This window comes from Acanthochromis polyacanthus, chromosome 13, assembly GCF_021347895.1.
Source record: "Acanthochromis polyacanthus isolate Apoly-LR-REF ecotype Palm Island chromosome 13, KAUST_Apoly_ChrSc, whole genome shotgun sequence".
Taxonomy (NCBI): domain Eukaryota; kingdom Metazoa; phylum Chordata; class Actinopteri; family Pomacentridae; genus Acanthochromis; species Acanthochromis polyacanthus.
Window position 1 is genome coordinate 37,570,571 of NC_067125.1, and position 23,941 is coordinate 37,594,511.

Here is a 23,941-nt window from a genome sequence, read left to right on the forward strand (position 1 = left end):
GTGGATAAGATGACTTATAATGCAAGTGACTCATCAGTGCATGCAAACTAATCTCCAAAATACAGAGAGAAAAAGACTGATCAAGCATATGGGGCTTTTACACTTGGCGTCTTGTCTGATATAATAAAAAGTGACAGCCAAGATGGCAAGAAATGAGAATCCCACGGCAGATTGGCAGACAGAAGAAAGATCTGCACCACCAAAATCCAAATTTTGCCTTCTTGTAGCTTGATGTTTATTATTAGTATTGTTATTTTTATGTTTCTTCCCTTTTCTGAAAAGCACCTGATGTTTTCCTTTTGCTCAACTTTTAGCTCACATGTTGCGCTCCTTTTTAAAAAAATCATGCATATTGGATATTTAAATGACAGGCAATAAAGAAAGAGGGCTAAAGTGTGGTGGTATACAAGCCACAATTTAAATGTCAAAAAAATGGGTGACACTCCTGTTGGCAGTTTCTCCTTAAATGTTCTTTCCTGCTCCTGATTTCTTCTCCATCAGTTCACGGACTTTATGTAGCTTCCACGCCACCTAGAGGACAAAAGTAGGTACAGATCCTTGTTTTTTGTTTGTCTTGACTATTATTTTCTTCTATGATGTCACCCTCAGACAGGTGAAATACCAAGTATCAAGCATGTGAGACGGTACGGAAGAGAAAACAAAATGTGTCGAGGCTTAATGTTTCTACTGGTGGGTCAGCTGCAGTGTTGGTTGCTAAGTGACAAATAGGGAGTTTATTGGGAGGCTCCAGTTCCGAGAGGAGTTTATACAATGCAACAAAGTGGACCATAGAGGGGGGAAATGAGTTGTTTTTCAGTCTTGGGCATTTCTGAGGTAAAGTGGGCTCCTCTTAGAGCTGCTGAAGTTCTTCTCTGCAGGACTTTTTGCAAAGTAGTTGAACTCAGTATTGAATTTAAAGCTTTGATGATTTACTTAAGTCTAAAAAAAATTTTTCAGGAAAATCTTCAAATGGTAAAAGACACTTTAAGACAAATAACTGCCCCCTGAAAAAGCAAACACTATTTTATTCGAGCGCCGTTTTAAAAGGGCAATGTGGAGTGGAAAAGAGGAGCTCATCTACACTATGTCTCTGTCTCACATGAACACACACACACACACACACACACACACACACACACACACACACACACACACACACACACACACACACACACACACACACACACACACAGTTGGCTGTTGTTGGCTGTGAGGAGAGTGGGGCTCAGTGTGACCAGGCAGAGGCCAGTGTTGCAGGCAGGCAGGCAGTGGGGAGAGTGTTGAGCCGCAGAGACGTGCCTGGGGTGGATAAACCATGCTTACTAAGTGGGAGAAAGACTCTGCCCAGGACACAAGATGAAGGTGGAGAGGAAGCCCTCCTCTTCAGGCGACAGATTCACTGACATTCCTCCGCTACTGACGCTCCTTGGCCTCCTCCTCCTTGTTCTCTTCACAGGTGAGTCCTTAATATTTGTTAGCATATGCAGAAGAAAGATGGTAAGAAGACTTCTGGAGGTTTCTATGAGTCAGAGCACGACTCAACAAGTGGAATTTACTCTGAAATAGTCAGAGTTGTCAATAAGCCCATTTTCAGTAATTAGAAATCTAGTAAAGCTCTTTTTTCAATTGCTGTTTTCATTTAAAGTCTTTGGATTACTTCCTTTGTGTACTTTTTTGTGACACCAGAGCAAAACTCACATCCTTTTCTTATTGAAATCAAGTTAATCCAGGTTAAGTTAGTCGCAGATGCTTTTTTCTCCCCTTGTCCTTGTGTTCAATGGGTTTACAGCACAATGGATTCGTTCATGGGTGCTGCTCAAAATTGAACCCCCATTTTACGCTCAAAGGAGCCTGGAGAGGCCATTGAAGGTGTGCAAGAAGGGGACGTATAGGTTAAGTGTGATGATTGTGATGAAAGGTTTTGTGGAGAGCAGTTGAATTGGGCCTGCTTTTGTGCGTGGGAAGCTTTGGCTGAGTTCATTCGAGGGAAATAGTGATCAGAAGTCTAAAGTTTTCCCACGTGCTGATTTTGGTTTAAAAATGGTTTGGTTTATTTGAGAAAATGTACCATGTAACCAGTTTACTCAACGAGGACAGTTTTGGTTTTCGAATCACTGGATCCTGTGTCTATCTCCAACTTCACCAGTGACAAAGAATTTCTCTCTCTCTCTCTAACCCTCTCTCACTCTTTTCAAGGGAGGAAACTAGTCCCAACAATCATGCCCTTTGTCTTATTGCCTTGGCAACCCCTGTCAGGCGGACCAAATGGTTACCACAGCATTGAGGCGATGCCCTACTAACTGCCTCGCTGCAAAGAATAGTGAACAGTGCGGAGTCCCTCTCTCTCCTCTCTCTCTCTCTCCTGGACTGATCTCTCCATCACTGAGGCCGAACAGTAGGATGCCCCTGACAGGCCCACGGCCAATGTTTAGACCTCCATGTGTCCAGCTACAGCTGAGTTATAGGAACCTCCACTGTGAACATAATAGTGTTGCTGTGTTTGGTTTCCTAGACAGGGCTCCACTATAAAAGTCGAAATGTGTCTCACACTATAATACCTTATTCCTGCATCGCTGCAGGAGGTGGAGGACAACTGGGGGACACAAATCAAAATTAGTGTATTGCTTGTTCGCTCCAAGAGATCGTGAGGAATTCCTGGGGGAGGAGGACTTCTGAGGAACAGATTAGTGATCAAGACATGACTAAACATCATGTGCTTCAGTAAAAGCTGCTTGTGCACATGTGAGTTTGCTTGCATGCAAGGCATACAGTGAACTGACTAATGAGTGGTGTAAAACAAAAAAGTGCACAGAATTCCTGATCATTAAGCCTGCAAAGAAGAAAAAACCTGTCTGACAAACAATTAAAAAGTGAAGGCCCTTTGTGATAGAATCAACTTAAGATGTACTTGTTCAAATAAAAGAAATCAGGATGTTATTCAGTGTTTTGTTGCTGACATACAAAATTAATGTTAGTTAAGAAGTGGATTAAAAAAAATAACATTGCTGTTTATAAAATGGCAGCAAGAAATTTTAAGCAGGAATGGAAAAAAACACAGGATAAGATTTCTCTTTTCTATTTTAATTATCAATTAAGTCTGGAGAATGGTCCTTCTGCACACGTAGGTCAAGTGCAAGCATTTACATATTCAGAATTAATGACCTCTTGCATCTTAGCAGCGTGTGGTGACTGTGAAGATCAAAACATTACCTGTGTAACATAAAATGTACGTACAGTGTAAGTATCACAAAGGAAGATATTCAAGTTTAAGAATTTTGCCATTTTTACTATTGGTCTGTGAAGTTGATCATTTTTTAAGCTGAAAATAAATGAAGAACAGAACAGTCGTAGATACAATATTACAATATTTTAAAAACAAATATTTTAAAGCAAAACACAATATCTTAATTGTAGAAATGGAAAACTTGTCTCACAAATAGAGATATTTCGGTGAAATTTAAGTGCCTAATCAATGCACTGTAACTATGTAAATGTTATTTCCCACCCCTGCTGCACAAGACCATTGTCTTTTTGTTCTTCTGATTTTTCATTCATATTGCACTGGAAGTAATTGTATTAATTAGCGTCGCAGTAATTTGTATGGTTGTTGCATAATTTTTCCATGTATTGTTCCGCAGTTTGTGATCTCTGCTCATTGGTGGAGCATCAGAGGCTACTAAATGGCTGCTTTCTGTCTCCCTAAACAGCACCATACTCTCCTTGTTTTCTAATTTGCTTATTATTAGTTTAAGTCCTCACTAGTGTGTCTTTTGACATTTTTGCAGGTGAAGTATCTGGAGTGAATGTGACCAGCCAAGCCCAGGTGGTGAGGGGCACAGTGGGCAAGGAGGCCCTCCTATCAGTCAGCTACTCCAGCAGCAGCAATGATAAACCTGTCATCAAGTGGCAGCTGAAAAGGGACAAAGTGAAACCTGTCACTGTGGTACAGTCAATAGGAACAGACATCATAGGGAACCTGAGGCCGGAGTACCGGAACCGCATCCTGGTGTTTGAGAATGGCTCGCTGCTGCTTCACAACCTGCAGCTGTCAGACGAAGGGGCGTACGAAGTGGAAATCTCCATCACTGATGACACCTTCACTGGAGAGCACTACATTGAGCTCACAGTGGACGGTATACAGAATTACTCACTTTTTAGAGAGCTGGGTGTTTGTATGATTCAGAACATCTGAGCAATCAGGGCAGGACACTGAGGAGGAGTTACAAGCTAAAACAAAATCAATGCAAGCTGAAAATACACAACTGTGTTTTTTACTGTTTGCAACATTTTTTTTTATTCACTGTTATCATATAGTATTTATTTACATGTAAAATCCTGAAAAAAAACATGCTATAAGCAACGTCCACATCACAAATCTATGTTTTTAAAGATGATAATTTTTTAAAACAGTGTTTTACTATGAAATTACACCGATTTTCTTGATTTAAACCAGCAGAAAAATCTTAATTTTACATATTTGCCATTATTTGAAAGAAAAAATACAAACATTAAGGATTAAGAAATGGCAATAAATAAATAAATTTAAAATTAGTATCATTCCATGGATGTTCTCTGTTTTGTTTTTGTTTTGTTTTTTAAATAGCAGAGAGAATCTAGTGAAATCAAAGAAATAAGTTTTAGTTTATACGTTGACTGTAAAGAAAAATACACAACAAACTAAAATTGTAGATATTATCAACATCAAACATTTGCATGTTACAAATAGTGATTCATTGTTTTACAATGTGACCATAAAATAACACAGTTTTACAGTATTTTTACTGTATTTAAATCAGTAATAAAAACACAGATATGTTTTACAGATATTATTATCACAAACATTATTTTCTCTTATTTTCACAGTTTTTACAGTTTTTGAACAATACCTTATTATCAGTATTTCTTTTTACTGGGTGCATTATGTTGCCCACAGAGACTGCACTTATAATTCTGTTGTTTACTTTTTAAGACAGTTAGTCGGAGTGATTCACAGTTTTGGGGGTGTTCTGTTAGAGACACTTACTTACATTCCACTCATCAGTTCTTTAATAACAAGAGGCCAGTCACCCTCTCAAATGTTTGAATTTGAATCTCAAGCCTCCTGTGTCTTTGTCCCGTCGTCCTCCTCAGTTCCTGTGTCCAAACCTTACATCCAGATGATGGCCTCTTCAGTCCTGGAGTACAGCGAGTACTTCAACCTCCACTGTTCCCACGATAACGGCACAAAGCCCATCTACGGCTGGCTGAAGGGAGGAAAGGTGCTGAGCAACGACTCCCGTCTGCTGCTCTCACACGACCAAAAGGTGCTGACCATCTCACGCGTCCTGATGTCGGATGATGACATTTACACCTGCATGGTGGAGAACCCCATCAGCAGCATGAAGAGCATCCCTGTCAAGCTCACTGTCTACAGTAGGTGGCACGTTACACTGGTAGGATCTTAAGTTATTCAAGTTTACATTAAGAGTGAAGAGATGATGGTGGAATGGTAACAACTGGTGGGTGTTGGACTCATATATACTCCACAACTAATTAAAGCTTTGGATTCAATTATAAGCAAAGATTGTCTAAGGTGGTAAATGTAAAAACACACAGTAAACTGAATGTCCTTGATCAGTGTTATATTGCTATTTATATTATCTAATGTTGTTTAATTAATATTTTTTCTATAACCTGTTGCAGCATTTATGTTACGGGTGATTGTAAAGTATAAAGCCTGGATGTTGAACGGTTTTATCCATAGAAAGTCATTATATTTAATTAACTCATGGTATGTTTTGTATGTAAAATGTTAATCTGCAAACTAAATTATATTCTACAAGTAGTTCAAGGGACCTATTCCTATCATGTTTTTGAACTCACCGTTTCAAATTAGATTTTATATATAGTGATTTAGATTACATTATTTTGATGGTTTGGTTCGACATTATAATGTTGGTAATTGCATTAACTTATTGTGGAATTTCTATTTACAGCTCCACATTGCTGATTCAGAACTAAATTCAAGTTGAGATAACTTTATTAGATTGACTTGATAACAATGTTTTTCTTCTCTGGATTTCAAGTCCCCTCCCATACCTACTAAACATTAGAACAACTTAAATAATCAACCCTCAAGCTCGTCTTCATAATTATGGCGATTGAGTACGTAGCAGTTTTTAATTTTTTTTAAACATGGAGATACTATTTGAAACAACTTAATTCTATGACTAATCAATTTAGAGACTTGTGTTAATGCCCCCATTTGGTAACTAAGTGGTAATATTGTGGATTGCAGAGGAAAAACTAATTCCCCTAACTCACTGTAGTTTGTTGGTCGAGCATTGTTTCAGTAGAAGTTGTCTTAGCTTCAAAATTATTGTTTTAACTCTTTTTGTTGAGACCAGACATTATTTTTTAGAGTTCAACTATTGCTGTCAAAGTAAAATGTTGCAATATTTGGCTCTGAAATGGAGTTGAGTCAGTAAGTAGAAATAGATAATTTCCTTTAAGTTGTGTTTAAGCACAGTTTTTGAGTAAATGTACTTTTATTTCATTCCCTTTGTGGTTTCCAGGCCCAGTTATTTCTTTCAACAATAACAGCTAAGTTGAAAATATGTATCTGATTATGAAAACTGTGCATATTTTATCTCATTGTTCACAAACCCTCCATATTCAGCAGCTAGCAGAAGCAATTATCATCTCATGCTGACCCATACATAAGCACGCCGGCCTCTCTAACAATGTTGTTTACAACGAGTGCAAATCCAGGCAGTGATTGTAACAGAGTTGGCTCAGAGTGGCAGTAACTGGGCGCCAGTATAAAGCCACATGTCGGGCTGAGGGAGAGGGAGAGGCAGTCTAATCCAATGAATGGACAGTTATTTATGAGGAGGGAGAAGAAAAAGAAGGCAGGTGGGTAGGACGCTTTGCTTCAGTGGACCTCAGTAATCCTGACTTCATTATTGCTGTTCTCCGACGTGCTGCATGAAGAGACAGCTATAGGCTCCCAGACTGCTCTCTGTTCCCTCTGCATGCACAGCAGAAAGTCTCACAGTGACTACCTTAATGTGCTGCTGGACTGCTCCCTATTCATGCCAGCACACTCAAAACTTGGTGAGCAATGTAAAATCTATGCCATGTTTCATTCCCTTGAAGTTGCAACTTCATCTAATCCTGCAAACCCCACATTTTGCCTGTCAAACAGCACAGAAAAGGAGGACTGGCAAAGGTTTTATTACAACTTTGAAGTTTCTATATGTGAAACAAAAGCACAAGTCAGTGATTCAGTCAGATTGTTACTGACACAAAATCTCCCTCTCCTTCTCTCTCGCTTTTATTCTGTCTTTCTTTGTTTTCCTGTCCACTTATCTGTAACGCTCGGGTTTAGGACGGAGCTCGCTATACATCATCCTGTCCACCGGGGGCATATTCCTCCTGATCACCCTGGTGACAGTGTGTGCCTGTTGGAAACCTTCCAAGTAAGGCCTGCTCTCTCACCTCCTTCTCCTTTTCCCTCCTCTCTCCCTCTCTTTCTCACTGGCTTCGATATTGCGCTTAATGATGTGGCTAGAATCTCAAGTAGCTCAACAGTGTTACCATAATGTACTTTCTTGGACATCTGGTGGAAAAATGATCAACACAGTGGCTTGTAGTTTGCATAAAAAGCCATAAATGATCATTATTTAGGTGTGGTTTATGCATTTTTTGTTGCTGCTGTTTGTTTTTTATGTTTTGGTTCATTTTTCTGCATTAGAAAGAAGCACCGACCTGTCCCCCAAAGAGCTCCGGTCTATGTGGAGCAAAGTGAAAATGGCCATGACGGTGAGCAACAGAAACAGTTTGCCATTTTTAAATATCTAAATATTGCAAACTTAAATTGTGGCATGATATCAATCAGTACTAAAACACATGATGGTAATATTAATCCATCTTTTGCAGTTGATGTTGTACCCAAACCAACCACACTTGGTCGAAGGAGTCCCATGCCTCTTTATGTTCTCAATGAAGATGTAAGTCAGTCTTTTATCTTTTTAATCAATTTAGAAGCTTTGCAACAGTAAAAACAAGCGTTTACAGCCCCGCTAAACAAATTCTGAAATTACGCAGGTGTAATGTGTCATATTCACCTTCATACTTTAGCTAGCATACCAACATTTGCTAATCGACTCTGAGCACAAAATACAGCTGAGGCTGGTGGGATTGTCATTAGTTTTGCAAGTAATTGGACAGAAACACAACATTTTGGAAAATTTAAACTATTTAACTCTTTGACGCACAACATGGGTCAAGAGTGACCCTAATCCAATGGAAAATGGGTATGTCCTGACCCATGCTGCCCATCAAAGGGTTAATCTTTTTGGCTCAGCATCTGTTCTTTCAAATGTGCTATATAAATAACTGATTCACTAAATGAAAAGTTAAATGACCATGCAAGCCGTTGTACATGAGGGAAACATAAATGTCTGTACAAAATTCAGGGCAAAAATATGAACTTTCTTGTGGCATCACTGAAAAAAAATACAAGATCACAATATCATAGTGGTCAAACTAATGTTCCTGAAAGCTGAAAGGATGTGCTGGTGGGCCTTGACATAAAGTCAGAGGATCATCAACAGTCATTAAGATTTATTCTGGAGGCATTATGTGTGTCAAAGCAAAATTTCATAGCAAGCTATCAGTTAGTTATTAAGATATTTCAGTCTGGAGCAAAGTGCTGCACTGACCAACACACTATAACTGCCATCCTTAGACTCATGCTGCTTAACAAGCCTCAGCTGATGTTTTTGTACAAATATTGCCTTCTTTACGTGATTAATATCAGTAAAACACAAACAGCTGATGATGATTTTTAGACGTGTGTCATCATCTCATTTCAGGAAACTCTGGAGCGTTTGGAAGAATGTTCCGGCAACACTGTCAGCCAATCAGAAATCAGCATCCCTGCCACTTATGCTCCAGTCCTTCCCCCTTCCTCCAACAGAACTGAGCGGCCTATCTGGTCAGCCCCACGCAGGTACCCCCGCAGCCCCTCTCCGCTTGCACAGCCTCTTCCTCAGCCTCTTCCAGGTCCTCCCCTGCGCCCCATCCGCTCCCCCGCTCACTCCCCAGGCTCCTCTCCACGCAGTTTCAGCCCCATAAGAAAGGTCCGTCCTCCGGTAGGCATCCCGACCAGCCACCTGCCTGTCGAGGCAGAGTGCACAGACCCCAGCGATCAGACTCTCTGTCCACCACAGCACTGACAGCTGCTTGGAAATGTGAAGTCTATGTGTAGTTTGTTGGTTTTCTGTTATATTCTGCAATGAGAATAATGGATTTGATGCACTAGAGTAAGAGATGAGTTCACTTTCAGCTAACTGTCTGTCTTCATAATCTGTTATTTATCATCTCTTTCTCTATGGCTATGCACGGTATTTCTGTGGTCTCTTGATTACAAGAAAAGTTGTAGTATATCTTATATATGCGGCTGAGGCAGTGAAGAATTTCATCTTCTGATATATATTTTGCTCCTTGTTGAATTCAGAATTTTACTGGGATGTTTTGATGTTTCGTGCCTGTACATATGTAAGTTAATAGTTTTTAAGGGTTGGGAGTTTTGTTTTGTTTTGTTCTTTTAAGCAATTAAACCACACATTGTTTTCTGTTCCACATTAGGTCATCACATAACCTCAGGTAATAAAGAAAACTGAAATAGTTTGTGTGTCATCTGGTTTAATAACCATCAGCACCATAACATTCACCCAGTGCTGTTTTTGTGGTTTTAAAGATTTCTTTCACCTGATGTGTTACCTGGTGTTTTACACACACACTACAAGCAACGATGCCTCAAGTCAGCCTTTTAGTTTCTTTTGTTACCCAATGTGATCTGCTATTCTTGATTCCAAGTGTAATTCCATTATGATCCATTAGGTGTCACTCACACATTTCCTTAAATATGTATTTTAATGCACACTGGTCAGGAAACATATAGATTTAATTGTGAATTTATTTCGTTTTTATGAGCTCTAAATCTACCTTTTGAATCCACGCAGTATGGCAGCTGACATCTAACACTTTGGACTATATTGTGCAATGCCATCTGTTGTTCTTTCATATGTGTTATTAGCATTTCTTTGTTTTACCTAAAAGTCCTTCATGAGTAACTGGTCATTGGTTATTGGATGTAAGGAGGTCATTTAGAGTAAAGCTTTGCTTTGAATAGTTAAACGGTTATATCATAAGTGTTCATGAACAATATTAAAAAATATATTTTTAAATTGGAGCTAATCAAACTTCAAGAAGGGGCTTTCAGCTGTGCAGTCAAGACAGTCAGTCTCTGACGCAATGCAATCATGTAGCCTTCACTTGATTTTCTATAAATATAATTGTACAAAACAAAATCACAGATTTGCTTAAAGGGGCCTTCCAGTATTCTGCATGTACTCTCTATTATTAGATGGATGCCTCAATTTGGATCAAGTAAAACATCCATGCAAAAAGATTAAATGAAAAAAACAACATGAGGAAAAACAAGAAAAAGCATGCCTCTTCCCAGACAGAAAGACATGTAACGTGTGCACAGATGAGCCACTTTGCCAAGTTTACAGAATGTAAAATCAGGATACATTCAAACTATATACATGTGAACATTAAGCATTCAGGAGGATTTTGAGTAACTTTCAGATTCTGTCAAACAGATAGGACCTGAGCTGCACAACCTCCTATCCACCTGAAAAGAGATAAACACACATTCAGCAAGATCAAAATTCAAACAAAAAAGAGAAATGAATCACTCACAAAAGATTGTCGTGTTTATAGCCTGTTCCCGGAAATTAATAAATGGGTTAAAATGTGGCAACCTCATCCATACAAAAGAGTGCCAATTACTTAGTATGTAATTAATTTTATTCTAAGTGTGAGACACAAAAACGCCAACTGACAGCATGGAAATTAGATGTTCAGAGCTGTATTTAGAGGAAAGGTACATGCTTGTGTAAGAGTGTACAAACACGTGCGTATAAAGTGAGCCGATCAATCACTATTATCAGGACAATGTGTTCCCTTCAGAGCTCCAGCTGGACATCTTTTGTCCTGAAAATCTGCATGAATTTATCGATTGCTTTTATCCTGAACTGTATCTTCCATCACGAAAGGTGCGAGTCCTGCGGTTGCATAATCCGCCTGTTTTGATCTGGGCTTTGCTGTCTTTGTTCTGCTTGAAACACCATTTATTCCTTGGCACACAGACTCATGAATACACACGGAGCATCATCGTGGCCTCACACGAGTGCGGCAGCGGGCAAACGCACAAACATGTGCATAATCATTTGTGGCTTGCAGTAAGTGGAAAATGAAATGTCTTCAGATAATAAAAGTGAGTCATTCTTACTGAACTTACAAATCGCTGTTAATCTATTTGGAGCTCTCATGGTGTGTATTACTCACTGGTATATTAGTCCCATCATGCTCCACCTCTCCCTCAGTGTGGGAGGAGAGCTGGGAAGCCGGGGAAATAATGAGACTCTGGGGAGCAGCATCACATCTGTGTGGTGTGCAAACAGTATGTGTCTATGTGTTTGTGTATCAGCAGGTATCTGGGGAGACGGAGTCCTATGAGTTAAATAGAGAGGATGTATGATGCTCTCCATACCTAATTAATTACCTCCTTCTGCTGCCTGGTTGAGCCATCTTACTTATGTCCTTGTTCACACCAACCTGTTGATGTGAGATTCCCAGTAGAGGCGGGTGACTGTATTGTTGGAAAGCTCTTATCTAGCTTTGTGTGTGTGTGTGTGTGTGTGTGTGTGTGTGTGTGTGTGTGTGTGTACTTGTTTCTGCTATTCCGGTGGGGACTTTGACCTGGCTATTTGCTATAAAGGTGGGGACTTGTCTTACGGTGGGGACCTAAAATGAGGTCCCCACGGGTGGCAACACCGTTTTCTTGGCCATATTGTTGTTAATAAAAAATGTAAAAGTGCAAAAACGTTTGTTTAGGGTTAGGCATTGATTTGGTGTTGGTTAAGGTTAGGGTTAGGGTAAGGGTTAGGAGTTAGATATGAATGGGAGTCAATGGTAAGTCCCCACCGGTATAGAAAAACAAACATGTGTGTGTGTGTGTGTGTGTGTGTGTGTGTGTGTGTGTGTGTGTGTGTGTGTGTGTGTGTGTGTGTGTGTGTGTGTGTGTCTAGTCCAGGATACAACAGCAAAACAACATCAGCTTTGGTCTCTTTGTAGGTCAATGAACAAAGGTAGAAGAGAGGAGCTTTTGGTGGCAGAGGGAAGTTATTTGACATAGTGTCTCAAAAACCTGCTACACTTCCCTGTAACTCTTAATAACTTGAAATTCTTAATGTAAACATAATATTGTTTAGTTAAAATTTGCATTCTTTTATTCATGTCTTACTTCTGTCTACTCATGCACCGTTCGCACGTCTGTTTTCAATTTGTTGGTCATTCTTTTCTGTTTTACTTTATGCTTGCACCAGTCCACTGTATTACAGAGGCAGATATTGTACTTTTTTCCCTTCCACATGTTTCACAAACAAGTTAATAAAATGCAATGCTTCATTAAAGTTTAAACCAACAGTCTGCAACCAACAACGTGCCAATTTCTGAAGAGTTAATAGCAGCTCCACAAAAGTCACAATTCCCCTTTATTTAGAGTATGGCAGAGTTTCATCTAAATAACTGTCAGTGACCCAGAAAAGGTCAAGCTATCTAATATTTTACAAAAAAGGCATCAAAGAAAATGAAAAAACATCCTAATGAATGCAATAGTAATTTGGATAACAGAACTTTGTTTATTCTTCTTTTCCAGCCCGTTAATCAGCCCATGATGCCAAAAATTAATTCTGCCTAGTATCACCATTAAGTTGGGAATAAATTATCTGTCTAAAAAAAAGCAAAAACTAGTTGCAGCCAGCTACAGAATAAAAGTGCTGAAACATATGACAAACCATTTATATTTTATGTAAGAAGCATATTTCCTTTTAATACTGTCAGTCCCTTAATACTTCTGTGCTTATACTTGCAACAATATATAGATGTTCTTCTTGAAGATAAATTCTACTTATGCAAATGTAAGTGTTGTATACGGACAGATAAATTAGAAATTTAAGGCCAAAACAAATAACACTAGCATGAAATTCAATGAAATGCCAGCTCAGACTGTTCCCAAATGTTTTACATGACCTGAAGATGTTGCAAAATAATATCAGAACATGTGCTTTATGCATTTTAACCTGCGCTCGATCAGTTAGAAAGTGTTGCTAAAAATAAAAATCGCCTTTAAATCTTCTCAAGTGCCCAGCTGAACTCATCTGACCAAACCATCTGGCAGACCTGTTATCAACAATAGAGTGGATGAGTGAACCGGGGAGGGCAACACAAAAACATACACAGGATCAAATGAACATTCACATACATGTATATACGAATGCAAGACAAATGCAGCTCGGAGGATGAAAAAAAAAAATCAAGGTCACTTGAAAATATGGCCCTCCTCAGCTTAGAAGTGGATTCCCCCTGATAAGATATAATTTTCATTGATTTTCCAGGTAAGGTTGAGTGCTCTAATCAGTGCTAGCTTTGTAGCGTGCTTCTGCTGAACCCCTAATAATTGCTGTTTTTTAGCCAGATAGCAGGCTGGGGCATTCTTTATGTTTAGTATTTGATAATGTCATAATGTTTGCTTTCTCCTTTAATAATCAGTGACTCAGAATATGCAGGTAAGAGGTTTTGTGAGCAGCTCAGGTAAAAGCCCAGTGCCACTTAAGACATTAGGGTTGTCTCTTTTTTCTCCATAGCAACGGTACCATGGCAACCAGTTACAAGTGCCAGTTATATTCACGGTACTCCATACCCTCTGGCTCCCTCACACATACCCTTCCTCACCGGCTCCTCTCAACCTCTCTCTCCCTCCCTCTGTCTCTCTCTCTCTCTCTCTTTCTCTCCCTCTGTTGTCGCCTCAGCTTTGCCTTTGCGTATGTGCGTTTGTGTCTGCATGTGAGTCAGCTGCATCCTCAGCACCTGGGACATTACCTCCAGCCTCCACAGGGGAAGCTGCATCGCCAACACTGTGAGTTCAACAGATGTGCTGACGCTTTGCAGTGTTTTGACCGTGATTTATTAACTGTGTTAAGAGTATAATGTTTTCTGATTTATTTAAAGTGAAAGCGTTACATTGCATTGATTATGTACTATGGAGAATAATGTTTATTTACTATCTTTTACACTTGTTTAAATACTATTTTTTGCATTAGTGTTCAGTGTTATTTAAGAATGCTCATACTTTTTTTTAAACTCCTTAAGTCAAGATTTGGTATTTATAACCAGCATTTTTATGCACTCAGCTGTATATACACGAAGTTACAAAAACAAATACGTGTGTTCTCCTTTTATTTGTTTATCTAGTGGATCCAAAGTAAAAGATCCTGCTTCACGTTTGTCATTAAGGACTCCAGAACAGACTCTCCGTGGGTGTGTGAGAGGAGAGGGAGGTCGACATGGGCTCCAGCTCTTCCTCTTATGCCCCCAAAGCCATTTACCTGGATGTGGATGGGAAGGTGCAGAAGGTGGGTAAAACTCCAAGTATGTTCTTTTTTTTCAATCTCAACTTTTTGTTTGATGCCACATGAGGTATGTGAAATGGACAAGTTTGAATTTTGCACAGTTGTGCATAAAAAAATCTTAAGCTTTAGATTGCACATATGCAGCTTTAAGATAGGTTCGATATTTTAGTAATGTTTGAATAATGCTACTTTGTAACACTTACTGCAAAAATAAATAATAGTATTAACATGTACAACATTTTGATTATTCATTATATTAATCAGAATGTTTTCACATAGATTATGTTTCAGACTATGCATAAAAATCACATTTAAAACTTCTTAAATTAATGTCATGTGGGGGAAAAAAGTCAAAAACAAGTTATTAAGTGTCACCTTGGGCACACATCCAGCAAGTTTAAACTCATTTTGCTTTTTTACAATGTTAATGAGAATTTGATAGTGGTTTTAATCATAAAACCAATCTTAACTAACTATGGCAATTAAGTACTTCCATTTATAACTCATCTTGTAGACTTAATAGCAACTATTCTCAGTGGATTCACCTCTCCTGGGGAGGAGCTAAAATTAGACAGTGATGTAGATCAGCTCTACAGGTGTTACTGACAGAACCAAACACCTGTTGCTAACATCATTCATTTCTGCTGCACTACAGTTAGAGCTATCTCTCTCTTTACATCAGAGTTTCAAGTGTCTGCAGTTAATCAGCGGTGATGAAGAAAAAAATGTAGAATGTAACACTTGTGACTTTTCTGAACAACAGAGCTACAGCTTAGTGATCATGAAAAACAGTCATGGCAAATGGTTTCTGTCTCGGGTTTCATGTCTCGCAGTTCCAAACATACTGAGATACAGATAAGCGAAACACTTGTTGATCTGGTGATTTAGAGTGCTTCAAGTAGAGAGCTGCCGATGACACATGTCTGCTCAAGAGCCCCGAGCCCACGGCCTGAGGCTGATTGTTTGTCTGCTACACCTGCTCACTTCAAGATCGCAGTTTTCGCTCTGGGTATACGCAGCCCTCTTCACTGTCCGTCCTCCACACAGATTTTGTACACTCCACACACTGTACTGGGTCTTGTAAATTGGCCTGATTTGTTTGCGTATGACAGGCGTGCAAAATGCTGCTATCTTAAAGAGCTCCATGAAATCTCCAACTCCAGCTGTCACTTTTTTCTCCACATTGTTCTGCCAGTGGTCTCTCCAACTTAACCTCATTCAAACTTGGAAAGAGAATTTACTTTATGTTTGTATGAGGTTTGGCTTTCTGAAAAGCACATAAAATTAGATAACACTAAGAAAAGTGACAACCAAAGCAGCTGTTTGTGTGCTTGTGTGCCACTGGAAGTTACATAAGAGCAATGCTTTGTTTTCATGACCTTTTTCCCAGTGACAAATTCATTCAGCGTCCCACTGCAGACATATATAAAATTAGATCAGGGTCTAAAAATTTATCTGACGTAATAAAACCTCCATGTTTGCTCTCTGCAGGTGGTGTTCAGCCGACACTGCAGTCCATGTGACATCAAAGAGCTTCTGTGTTCCTCATCTAACATTCCAAGGTCTGTTGTTTGTTTGCTTGTTTCCTGATGCACACGATTATAGCACAGTAGGTTCGTCATGCAGTAACAATAAACTGTGATAAACACAGATACTGGAACATGTAGAGAGAGAGGAACACATGCATGTAATCATCATAAAAACACACAGGCAGAAAACCGTAAATGATAAAGTAAGATTTTGTTGCTGTCTGTCTTCTGCTTTGTTTTACTGAGGAAGATATATCGTGTAGATTTTTCATCTTGGCTTTTTTCCCTCTTTTCCAATCTGCACAAGCTGACATCTTTACTGACTCCGCATTCTAAAATGTAATATGTTACAGCCCACTCCTGGCAAGCTCAAAGCACACTTGAAGTTTTGTAACAGCAAATGAAAGAAATCTGTGGCAAATTTATTGTGGCAAATCTTCTGTAGTATTACACACCATCTCACACCTAGTCAAAAGCAGCTTCATTTTCAAAAGACTTTAAATATATTTAAAGATATAATGAAAAAATAATGTGCAATAAAAGCTATAAACATATATATTTATTTTAAATGTAAAAAGTGAATTGCACTGCTCTCTCCTTTCCACGTTGCAGGAACACTGCCATCATGATGGTGGATCCAGAAGGTGCCTTAGTTTCCATTGATCCCACCATGCCCACCAACTCTCCAAAGTAATCTACCAGCATTATAAAACTATATTTATATGTTAATGATAATGGCGTGTCATATTGTCATTAGCTCACAGCTAAGACCACGAGGCTGAAATTTTTTAAACAAAAGATTACATTAAAAATCACCACTAGATTTTAACAATACTATACTGTAACTATTGATTTGTAGTATTATAAATAATACCTGCTCATCTGATTTCCCTGCAGCTCTTTGTACAAAGTCGTCCCCCTGTCTACGGGTCAGCTTGGAGGTAAGGTTTCAGGAACAGCTTTCGTTTTTATTTTTACAAGCACATTTTCACAAACATTCATGGCTCAGCGACACATCCACAGCGAAAGTAATGAGCTTGACAACATTTCAACCTGACTATGCAGTTGCTGTTCATGATGATGTCTGAGGCGCATATTTATGTCTGCAGAGAAGGAGGACATGTTTCAGAACGTGTTGTCCCAGGTGGCCGATCAGTTCAGCAGGTACCACCTTCAACGTTATGTTATGACTAAAGCCTTCTCCTCCCCCTTCACACACACCACATACTCATACCTGACACCTGTGCATTTAAATGATAAACCCACAGTCACAGCCACTGAGCCATATGAGGCGCACGTCATTATTATATAATTCTCTGTTCTCGTAATTTGCCCTTCATTCAGAGCTTTTCGTATCAACGAGCTGAAGACTGAGGTCACCAACCGGCTAGCAATGCTGGAGAAGAGAGTGGAATGTGAGTGGTATATTGTGCACATCGTTTTTTAAAAGGATGTGAAATAAAATCTAAATATATTGCACTGCAACCTGTGATATTCTGCAGGAAACATAGTTTTCAAGCCAATATCCTTGTTCTGTTTCAGTGGAGGGCTTGAAAGTGGTGGAGATTGAGAAGTGCAAAAATGATCTGAAGAAGCTGCGAGATGAGATGACCTCAAGAGGAGGTGGCAGGTGACAAGAAGTTTGACACAAGGCCTACGAGCCCCTGTTAATAACACTTCTATAACAGCAAAATGTCAAATGAAATGTGAAAGTAAAATCATATCAAAGTATGAGATAAAACATTCTCCCTTCTGATTTTAGGGTAAACTGTCCGTGCAAGTACAACTTCTCAGATGATGGGAAGAAGGTCACTCCTCGACGAGATGTCCCCAATTACCCAAAGGTTTGTTCCCTGTGAGAAATCCTGTCTTCACTTTTATATAATGTCCACTTCTGAAGATCAAAAGGTTCTAAGGATTTTCTTTGTGTACTATATACAGTACACACTCTCTCAGGAGACCGTTGAGGCTTTGAAGAAGCCAACATTTGATGTCTGGCACTGGGAACACAATGAGGTTTGTTCGTTCCTTCGTTCATTTCCACTCTGTGTTATCCAAGCCCCCAATGTCTTATTTCTTTTCTCTTTCATTGTTGCTGCAGATGCTGAGCTGTCTGGAGAATATGTACCATGATTTGGGACTGGTGAAGGAGTTCAACATGAACCCGATCACTCTCAAACGCTGGCTGGTAAAGTCCATCCATCCATTCTCTATACACCACTTTATCCTCACTAGGGTAGTGGGGGGTGCTGGAGCCTATCCCAGCTGACTCGGGCGAAGGCAGGGGACACCCTGGACAGGTCACCAGTCTGTCACAGGGCTACATATTCAGACAAACAATCACACTCACATTCACACCTACGGGCAATTTAGAAAAATCAATTAACCTCAGCATATTTTTGGACTGTGGGAGGAAGCCGGAGTACCTGGAGAAAACCCACGCATGCACAGGGAGAACATGCAAACTCCATGCAGAAAGATCCCAGGCCGGGATTTGAACCGGGGATCTTCTTGCTGCAAGGTGAAAGTGCTAACCACTATTCCACTGTGCAGCCCGCTGGTAAAGTCAAAACTATCAAATAAAACAGGATGTGTTGAATACGGCCGTGCAGACGGTCCAGATTTCAAACTTGCTTTTAATTAAAAGGCAGTGATTCTGCTAAGAGGACTATCAGAGTTCTGACACATATTGCAAAGTAATTATCAAAGGGTACAACAATAGAAACCCTTTTGATTTGAGATTCTGCAGTCGGAGCACTGAATGAATAATTCTCTGTCTTACAGTTGGCAATTCAGGAGAACTACCGTAACAACCCTTTCCACAACTTTCGTCACTGCTTCTGTGTCAGTCAGATGATGTATGGCATGATCCACCTCTGCAACCTACAGGTATGGGGCATGTTTGTGGTTGCAAAATAAAACACCTCCTATACCTCTTTTTCTTAAGAGACTGCATCATCCTCTTTTCCAGACTGGATATCTTACGTGTTTTGATAACACATTTTATTTACTGTTGTCCAGGAGAAGCTGACTCTCACAGACATGGGCATTTTAATGACAGCTGCAGTGTGTCATGACCTGGACCACCCTGGCTACAACAACACGTAAGATTCACTATTCTGTCTGTAGAGGTGCTGACAGATCGAGCACTGCAGATGCCCGTTGACCCCCGGCATGTTTTGACATCCTCTGCACAACACTGTTGTCAATGAACTGTGAAACTAGTTCAGCTTGGAGAGAGTTTAGGTATGAAAACATCCAGATTATCATGTTGTTTTTGGTTGAGGTTTCAGGCAGGTGGGAACCTCTCTTATCAGGGAAGCTTCATGAAAGTGTACCATCCATCCATCTTAAAATCATCCATTCAGATGTGTCTTCTATCTGTCAGGTACCAAATCAATGCTCGCACAGAGCTGGCAGTACGCTACAATGACATCTCTCCCCTGGAGAACCATCACTGTGCTGTGGCCTTCCAGATCCTTTCTCTTCCAGAGTGCAATATCTTTGCAAATGTGGATCCTGAAGCATTCAAACAGATCAGACAGGTGAGATTTGCAATCTTGCACACACTTGAGATATATTTACATCCCGTTTTAAAGCATGTGATAATTTTGTGATTTAAATGTGAGCAAATGTCCAACAGACTTTGGTTTTGCTCTTGTATTTCCAGGCAATTATCACCCTCATTCTGGCCACTGACATGGCCAGACATGGGGAGATACTAGACTCCTTCAAGCAGAAAGTGGACAACTTTGACTTCACCAATGAGGAGCATGTGACATGTGTATGTTTGCATCATGCCTGACAAGATCACGTTGCAGCTCCAGTTTATTGCACAGTACTTAAGAGATGTGATCTCGAAACAAGAAGGCCTTTATCTGTTGAGTGTTCTGTAATGTTCAGCAGCCAAATGGACTGTATTAGTATAATTGGGAAACTGGTCACAGAAATACAGTAGAAGCTGGAGGGCAAATCTGTGTTTGTCACTGCAGCAATGAATAGACTTCTCTATCCTCAGTCTACGGGCATATTCTGGATGTGTTTATACATGTGTATGTTTGTGTTTTCAGCTGAAGATGGTTTTGATCAAGTGCTGTGATATTTCCAATGAGGTGAGACCAACTGAGGTTGCTGAGGCCATGGGTGGACTGTCTACTCGAGGAGTACTTCATGCAGGTGACACCAATCAAAGTGTTTGCTTTTACCCAAAGATCCATGATCTAAGAATGTCAACTTGAAGAAAGATCTAAGGGTGTCAACTTGAAGAAAAGCCTCAGAACATTTGATCTGATGACAAAGCTCCTACTTCTTTGGTTTCCAGAGTGACAGGGAGAAGTCTGAGGGTCTCCCAGTGGCTCCCTTCATGGACAGAGATAAAGTCACCAAACCTACTGCTCAGATTGGATTCATCAAGTTTGTCCTCATCCCAATGTTTGAGACTGTCATGAAGGTAGAACCATGTCTTCACAAATGTGTGCTGACGTAAACACAGTCTTTTTGATTATGAATTAGTATTTATACTGTTTTGTTGTCCACCAGCTTTTCCCTCAGATTGAAGAGATCATGGTTCAACCTTTGAGAGATTCTCGTGACCACTATGAGGAGCTGAAGCAGATTGATGACGCCATGACAGAGGTAGAACCTATTCTATCTATCTATCTATCTATCTATCTATCTATCTATCTATCTATCTATCTATCTATCTATCTATCTATCTATCTATCTATCTATCTATCTATCTATCTATCTATCTATCTATCTATCTATCTATCTATCTATCTATCTATCTATCTATCCATCCATCTATCCATCTATCCATCTATCTGCAAAGACAAGCTTTGTTCAAATTCACACATCTTTATGTTAAACTGTGTAAAATTAAGGCCAAATAACAGATCTGCCAGTCACCTGACACTCTGTAAACATTGAATGAGTACATTGTAATAACCACAAGAATATGTTAACAATATAACATCAAAATATGAGCAAATGTGGTGAATAATAGCAAAACTAAAGGGCTAAAACCCATCAGGATAATGTGATGTTGTCAATAGTCTGTATCACTTTCGATGAGATGTTTCACAACATGGAAGGAATAGTTTGACATTTTGGGAAGTATGTTAATTTGCTTTTTTGTTCATAGTTAAATGAGAAAATCAATCATATCTGTTAATTTAATTAAAGGCTGCAGCTGGTTGACTTATGTTAACACAAAGACTGGAAACAAGGAGAAACAGCAAGTTTCCCTTTTCAGCTGGTAACAGCCGCCTGCCAGCAGCTCCACAGCTCTCTGATTATCGCGTTACAGCTTCGATTTTGTTTCAAAAACTGATGCTACATGTTTTCCTTGTTGTGATCCCCTGGCAAGTTGCAAGCAAATCAGTCAGTTTTGTCTATATGGCCCAAATCGCAACTCAGAGGTCTACCTCAAATGCTCTACAGTCTGTAAAGCAACACCTTCTACCCTACACCCTTCAGGCAATTAGCAGAGGCTCCAAGAAGTTGCAGTCCCCAGCCAGGAAACAGGCCTGTACATCCCCTGCAAAACTCCCAGCTGACATATTTACAATTTCTCTTTTGCTAAGTGTCTGCCAGAAAGCAAATATACATATTTCCCAAAATAACAAAGGCTTGCTTCAAGGTTGTGATTTAGAATTTGATAATGTAAAACTGAAAGTATAAACTAGAGCACAGACAACAATGTAAGAATCTAGTTTTGAAAAATGGTTTTGCTTTTTCCATTCCATAACAAAAACATGAGAATATTATTATGATTATCATGTTTTTGTGTGAGAATTTCATACTGTGACCTCAGGGAATAAGATGAACAAAACTGGAAGGATAACTGGTTGAACCTGCACACACATGCATGTTGACACGCCAAATTAGGGCTGGGGATACTGGTAATAAAATCATAATACAGGAGGTTATATTCTTACTGCAAAGAGGATTGAATCCATTCTGTCACGCATGGTGTCATTTAGGCTTTTTACTACCAGTCATGCAATCGGTTTCTCATGGGTGGGTCTCACACACACACTACCTGCAAATACATGGATTCACACACACTCTTCAAACCACTTGCTAACATAAAGGTGTGTCTTTTGTTCAATGAGGCACAGAAGAAAAAACAGAAAATATGTCATTAGGCGGGAAGAAGAAGTAAGCTCTGCAGTGAGTGAGTGCAGTGGTTTCTGTGTAAGTAAAAGCGACTGACTCCTTGGTTGTGCTTTAGTGTTTAGTGTTAGTGTCATGAGTGCTCTCTGTCTCTGCATCTGTCTGGGCTCTGCACAGCAACTCTGCTCTATACTCGACTCTATCTGCAAAAACACACCTTCAGGAATGCGCAGCACTTTCATCACTTTGGATTCACCTTTTATTTCGCAAAGAGTTCATATCAGTTTCCTCACAAAGAGAAACCAAGCGGGTAATCCTGTTCAGTCCTGTTTTGCAAAACTGGTTCAGCGTCAGAGTTTGGTGGCAAATGTGACTCTCTCTGATGAATAGACCTTCAAAAAGACGGCAAGGAAAAATTAGAGTGAACAAGCTGAACAGGACAGGAGGAGAAAATAAAGAATCCCACAAACAGGCCTCAGATATTCATTTAATTTTGTCATTGTCACAAGGATGAAATGATGAAAACAAACTGGTGAAATTGTTGCTCATTTGATGCCTTTCTTTTTTTACAGTGACACATTTTGACTTTTTCCACAGAAGTAGAAAAAAGTTTCCATCAGACTCTGAGTAAGTTTTGACTCCCCACAAAGGAAAGTCAATCCTCACTCGGATCTGAGGTGGCTTCAGTCCAACAGCCTTTTTCTGTGGCAGATGATGGCAGTGACTTCTTCTTTTTTAAACCTAATTTTAGTGTCGTCCTTCGGGCACAGCTGTTTCTCTGACTAATTCCTGCTCTCATTTCATTGCAGGGATCTTCCTTTGTGATCAAATTCAGGAAAGACTTTAAAAACCTTGACTGAGGCCCCAGTGAAGACATTCGGCACTGCGTTGTGAAGATGACGGATGGAGCAGGAGGGCAAGGGAACAAAAGGGGACTGCTTGGCTACACACTGAACTAAAATTAGACATCAAGGTGGCATATCTTGAACTTTGACTTAGACTTTTGCACTGGATGTTACAGAGAACGACCTGCCGACCTCTCTGTATATTTATGGTGTTTATGTTGTTCTCCACTCATTTTTATTTTATAGCGCATTAAGAGCTCTCCATAAAAAACACTTGAAACCCTGTTTTAAGATCGATTTCCATGCTTTTTTTTTTTTTTTAAATAGACGATAACTCCTGAGTAACCCTGATGAACCAAAGGTTTGGGATTTTTTTTTATTTTACAAAAACAATATATTAATTCCTTTTTTTCCCAGTTTCATGAGTAGAAAAATAAAATGCATCAAAGTGAGATGCTTTCACCTCACTGTAGCAATAAAGTTTTGATTGGTATGGTGCATAATGAGTGTTTTCCAAAGAATAATGCAGTTTCACTTCTCTCTTTTATTGTTCACACACAAAAAAGCAATTCAATAAAACTACACAATTCTGGGTGTATTTTGTTTGACACTTTTTAATAAAATGAAGCCATATAGAGACATACTGTCCAAGGTGTTTCATAATGAGAGCTTTAACATCCCATAATACATGTAAAACTGCTTTGTATGTACGGTCATTTGTCAACGCCTGTGAGTCCTGTTATAGAAAGGTTACAAGGAGAAACTGTGCTTCCAGAGTCACTTCATGTGGCTGAACAAATACAAAAAAGCAAATATTGTCCAAGGTTTGTAAAAGGAAAGTTTACACAGAAACATCCATGAATATTTAAACAAGCCTGGTAAGAGTCACACAGTGATCGACAATATAGTAAAGCCAAAAGCC

At 39.5% G+C, this 23,941-nt stretch overlaps 2 protein-coding genes across 2 annotated transcripts; both read left to right on the forward strand.

The window, feature by feature from the left end:
* Window positions 1–1,209: 1,209 nt before the first annotated feature.
* hepacama (hepatic and glial cell adhesion molecule a) lies at window positions 1,210–9,673 on the forward strand. The gene is made up of 7 exons (XM_022210996.2): window positions 1,210–1,456; window positions 3,786–4,133; window positions 5,131–5,412; window positions 7,370–7,460; window positions 7,736–7,803; window positions 7,921–7,991; window positions 8,859–9,673. Exons 1-7 carry the CDS (start codon window positions 1,357–1,359, stop codon window positions 9,219–9,221), a joined length of 1,323 nt encoding a protein of 440 aa, XP_022066688.1. The 5' UTR covers window positions 1,210–1,356; the 3' UTR covers window positions 9,222–9,673.
* Window positions 9,674–13,345: 3,672 nt separating this feature from the next.
* pde9ac (phosphodiesterase 9ac) lies at window positions 13,346–23,658 on the forward strand. The gene is given in 21 exon segments (XM_051958123.1): window positions 13,346–13,514; window positions 13,929–14,035; window positions 14,371–14,531; window positions 16,020–16,090; window positions 16,670–16,747; window positions 16,955–16,998; window positions 17,167–17,221; window positions 17,402–17,472; window positions 17,600–17,687; window positions 17,820–17,901; window positions 17,999–18,073; window positions 18,159–18,245; window positions 18,842–18,946; window positions 19,079–19,161; window positions 19,446–19,602; window positions 19,728–19,841; window positions 20,128–20,193; window positions 20,195–20,233; window positions 20,379–20,507; window positions 20,597–20,692; window positions 22,984–23,658. Coding segments are annotated over 19 exon segments (1,560 nt in total). The 5' UTR covers window positions 13,346–13,514; window positions 13,929–14,035; window positions 14,371–14,462; the 3' UTR covers window positions 23,035–23,658.
* The last annotated feature ends 283 nt before the right edge of the window (window positions 23,659–23,941 follow it).

Excerpts from the sequence above, each read along its gene's own strand:
- hepacama (XM_022210996.2), top strand. The coding sequence starts at position 1,357 with ATGAAGGTGGAGAGGAAGCCCTCCTCTTCAGGCGACAGATTCACTGAC. Across the intron at positions 7,804-7,920 it reads AAGTGAAAATGGCCATGACG|TTGATGTTGTACCCAAACCA; the intron begins GTGAGCAACAGA and ends CATCTTTTGCAG. Across the intron at positions 7,992-8,858 it reads TTTATGTTCTCAATGAAGAT|GAAACTCTGGAGCGTTTGGA; the intron begins GTAAGTCAGTCT and ends ATCTCATTTCAG.